We start from the raw sequence: 4,077 nt of genomic DNA, 5'->3' as shown, positions 1-4,077 counted from the left end.
CAAAAACAATAAAGGTACCTCTGCAACGTCCCTCCTTCAGTCGGAGCGGCCGCAGGCTTTTGGCAGGAGCGAGGGGAGCGGAACCCTCATTTTATCCTTTTCTCATATTTAGTGGCTCCCTTTGACGGAAACGTAATTTGTATAATTAGCCGAGTGCACACGGGCGACTGATGGGCTGTGGAGTGTGCAGCTCTCGACGCTAATTGCTCTCGGGGATTCGGGGCGGCTTAAGGCGAGAGATTTGCTTTCTCGCGTCAGGATGGGCAGCTTTCCCTTCAGCTTAAAGCACTATGCAGTAAGACGTACGCGGTCTTGCCAGAGCCCCTTTCCCAGCGGGGAGAGAGCACCGCCGCCCTTCGGCTCGCCTGCGGGTACCTGCAAGGGCCAGATCCTGCCAGCACGCCCGGACTGTGGTGGCACTGTACGGCACTGGAACAGAACGTGAACACTCAGCTCCCATCCTCTTTTCTCACTTTCTTTCTGCAAGCAAATTAGTATTATATTTTTTCCCTCTTACTAACAGAAGAAGGGGTAATTTGGAAACGTTTCTCGTGGTCGAAATAATTTTATTTTATTCAGAATATACAGTTTAATTCCTCTATCTACAATTATTTACAGGGTTAAAATAACATCGAAAAAAGTCTCTGGAAAAGTTGAGGTCATAGATTTCAAGGCACCAATGATAGTGTCCACAGCTGAGCCAAAAATTGTCCGTATTGTATAAAAAAGGGTTTCCTTTGAAATGCAATAAGTTACATGCACAAGCTTTACACATTTTAATCTTTTTGTTTCTTTTCCCTTTTAAAAATTCCCCATATGCATTCCTTTCGTTATTATTCCTTAACAGTAAAACACAGGAGTCCAAGGAACAACAACAAAAAAAAAAATAAAATAATAAGGGCCAGGCTCTAATAAATCGTCCCAGAGGCCAGCGCTAACGGGTGCTGTAGGGAGCCGTGGGGTTGGAGGTGGGAGTTGATGGAGTTGGCAGCGGGGTACCAGGAAGTGGAGCTCTCCAGGTAGCTGGATGCAGGGGACGGGTTGGAGTTTGGAGGGTGAGCGTGTGCGTGGGCATGATGGCTGAGGGAGCGGGACGAGCCCTGAGGTTCCCAAACCGCAGGTGACTGTGGAGAGTTGCAGGCCATGGGGTCGCTGGAGCTGGGGCTGTGCTCCGGAGGCATCTCCCCGTTTTTCATGATCTTCTTGATCTTGGATCTTTTATTCTGAAACCAGATTTTCACCTAGGAGCGGGGCAGGAGGGGAGGAGAAGGGAGGAAAGAGGGAGTGGGGAGGGAAAGCGACACCATTAATGCCCGCCTGGCAAGCCGGTGCTTCGCGGCTGCGGCGCCCCGCACCCCGCCGCCCTCCCGCCCCTCCGCGGGGGCCGATCCAGACCTTCCCGCGGCACCGGGCTGAACCTGGGGTTATGGACCCTCCAGGCCGGGCCGGGCCGAGCAGAGCCACTCGTGGTACCTGTGTCTGCGTGAGTCCCAGGGAGGCTGCCAGCTCGGCCCGCTCGGGCAGGGCGAGGTACTGGGTCTTCTGAAACCTCCTCTGCAACGCTGCCAGCTGAAAGCTGGAATAAATAGTCCGGGGTTTGCGCACTTTCTTTGGTTTGCCGTTCACCATCCGCACCTCTGGCTCCGCCACCTCCTTCTCTGCACGGGCGCAAGAGCGGGAGAGAGACGCAGACGTTAAGTTCGCGACAGGCTCCTCTCCGCGCCGCGCAGCCTGCGCCGCCGGGGCGGCATCCCGCCCGCGGGCCGGGCCGGGCAGCGGCGCCGGCCCGACGGGCCCCTGCGGCTTCCCCCGGGGCTCCCGCAGCCGGGCGGCGGCCCCGCGCAGCCTCCGCCGGCTCCCCGCGGTGAGACGGGGGGGAACCCGCTCCCTCCACACCGACGTCGGCCACCCCTGGCCCTCCTCCGCCTCCCACGCCCGTCCCGGGCATCCTGCCGGGCGCGCAGCGCTGCGCGGGCGGGGAGCGCAGGGCATGCGCGGCCGCCGCGGGCGTTGGGAGGATGGTTGGGGCCCTGCTGGGAAGAGCTCGGTCCGGAGCGGAGTCGGACCCTAGGCTTTGACCACATCCTCCGCACGCCCGCGCCTCCCCCCTGCCGCCGCCGGCGTGTCCCCAAGCGCCGCCGCGACCGCACTCGTCCCAGCCAAGCCCCAGCCGCTTGGCTTCACCACGGGTTTTTTTTTTTTTTTTCTTCCTGACCCCTTTTTCTTTTTCTTTTTCTTTTTCTTTTTCTTTTTCTTTTTCTTTTTCTTTTTCTTTTTCTTTTTCTTTTTCTTTTTCTTTTTTTTTTTTTTCTTTCTTTCTTTTTTTTTTCCCTACAGCAAGTTACAAATAAGTAAAGCACTTCAACCACGACGCTTTCTGGTGAAAAACCCTCCCGGCTTCGCAGCCCCGCCACGGCTGGGCTCCCCCTCCCAGTCTCCTCCCCCGCCCCTCCAGCACAGGGAGAAGGAAACTTTCTTCAACACCGCGAACCTGAGTTTGAGACACGCAACAAGGCTCGGCTATTTTCTCCCTCTTCCTGCGGGGGAAGGAGGAGGGAGGTAGCCGTGGGGGCCCGGGGGCAACTGACAGAAGCGCTAAAGCACTAGTCCTACGATTTGTAGTTTAGATCATGCGGGCTGGTCAAAAAGAATAGACCAGTAGACCAGCTCTCCACTTTTTCCTCCCACCCCAAAATTTTCTTCCCCCCCCCCCCCCATTTATTTATTTATTTTTAGTTTCCCTTCTGGTTCAGGGAAAGGCGCATCCCCGTGGTCCGTGGGTCAGGGATGTGCCGGGGCGCGCTCCCCCAGCCTCCCCAAAGCCACGGGAGCTTCCCACACACTCCCGGCCCTCACCTGGCTGGCTGGCGGAGCTCTGGACGCGGTTGTAAGCCCCGCTGTACTGGTGGTAGGGGCTGGCGTAGCTGTAGTCTGCATAGGCTTTGGCAGGATAGTTCCCGGCAGATCCGTTCATGCCGTGGTACTGATACTGGTAGGGGTTGAGTGCTTTGCCGTAGGAAGCCGAGGTAGGCGAGCAGTAGCCGTGCGGGGCTCCCCCCGCCGGGCTGTAGTAGTCGGAATCCGTAGCCGAGGACTCGGGTAAAGTGGGAGATTCCTGGGACGGGTGGTGCATGGCTGCAGCCGTCTGAAAAGGAGCTTGGAAGTCGCCGGATCTGATGTTGGGGACCCTTCTGTCAAATACTCCTGTCATAGCTCGGAGCCGGCGGCGGGCTGGGGCTGGCGGCGGGGCTGCTCGGGTCTAAGCAGACATGTCTGGGGGAGGAGGCTGCGGCGCGGTGTCTGTCTCCGGCAGACTGCTGGCTGGGGCGCAGCATAGGCTTGGTTAAATCCTTAATTGCGCTCTTACGCACAGCAGGGTGGATCGGGTTCCATTGGCCAGAGCAATCGGGAGCAGCGACACCCTAACTCGTCCAACTAGTTTAGCACAACAAAGCTTCGGCTAAAAAAAAAAAAAAAAAAAAAAAAAAAAGAGGGGGGAAAAAAAGAGGAAAAAAAGTCCCATTCAACCTCTTTTTTAAGTGAATACCAACAGCAATCTCCGAGTCGGAGCGTCGCGATTGGGAGGTTTCCGGCTCCCCCCACCCCTGCAGCCGGCGAGGGGGCACGGCGAGCCCCGCCGCCCTGCAGCCCGGTGCCCCCGCACCTCCTCCCGCAGGGCCCTGGGGGAGGGCTGCAGCCAGGCCCCTCGGATTTGCTGTTTGCTCCCCTCTGGCTACGCTGATGGCTTGGGAGCACCGCACCGGGCACTCCTGGTTCCCAACTCGATTTCTGATCTGGTGACAATAACCATCAGTCTGACCGTGCTGTTTCCTTCGGATCGTCCTCCTTCCCCGGGGGAACGCCGTCTGGGACCTCCGCGCTAAATACAGCAAACCCTATTACCCCCAAGTATCTTGAATTTTAGTTACATCATTTCCTGCATTTCCAAGACCCTAGAACGGCCCGGAGACAGGCGGGAGACTCCCGGCATGATGCCCGGCCGTGGGGCTGTGGGGGAGCTCCTAGTGGCACCATACGGCCTAGGGGCACCCGCGCCGCGGATGTTGCGAAAGGCGA

The 4,077-nt window shown here is 57.8% G+C and overlaps 1 protein-coding gene across 1 annotated transcript; it reads right to left on the bottom strand.

Annotated features, from left to right (window-relative positions):
- Positions 1-549: 549 nt before the first annotated feature.
- On the bottom strand, positions 550-3,316 carry DLX5 (distal-less homeobox 5). The gene is made up of 3 exons (XM_039550099.1): positions 2,857-3,316; positions 1,474-1,658; positions 550-1,241 (listed from the first exon to the last, which is right to left on the bottom strand). Exons 1-3 carry the CDS (start codon positions 3,209-3,211, stop codon positions 909-911), a joined length of 873 nt encoding a protein of 290 aa, XP_039406033.1. The 5' UTR covers positions 3,212-3,316; the 3' UTR covers positions 550-908.
- Between the last annotated feature and the right edge of the window lie 761 nt (positions 3,317-4,077).

This window comes from Corvus cornix, chromosome 2, assembly GCF_000738735.6.
Source record: "Corvus cornix cornix isolate S_Up_H32 chromosome 2, ASM73873v5, whole genome shotgun sequence".
In the NCBI taxonomy this organism is placed as follows: Eukaryota; Metazoa; Chordata; class Aves; order Passeriformes; family Corvidae; genus Corvus; species Corvus cornix.
Note: the sequence above shows the minus strand (reverse complement) of the source record. Positions and strands in the feature narration are given on the sequence as shown.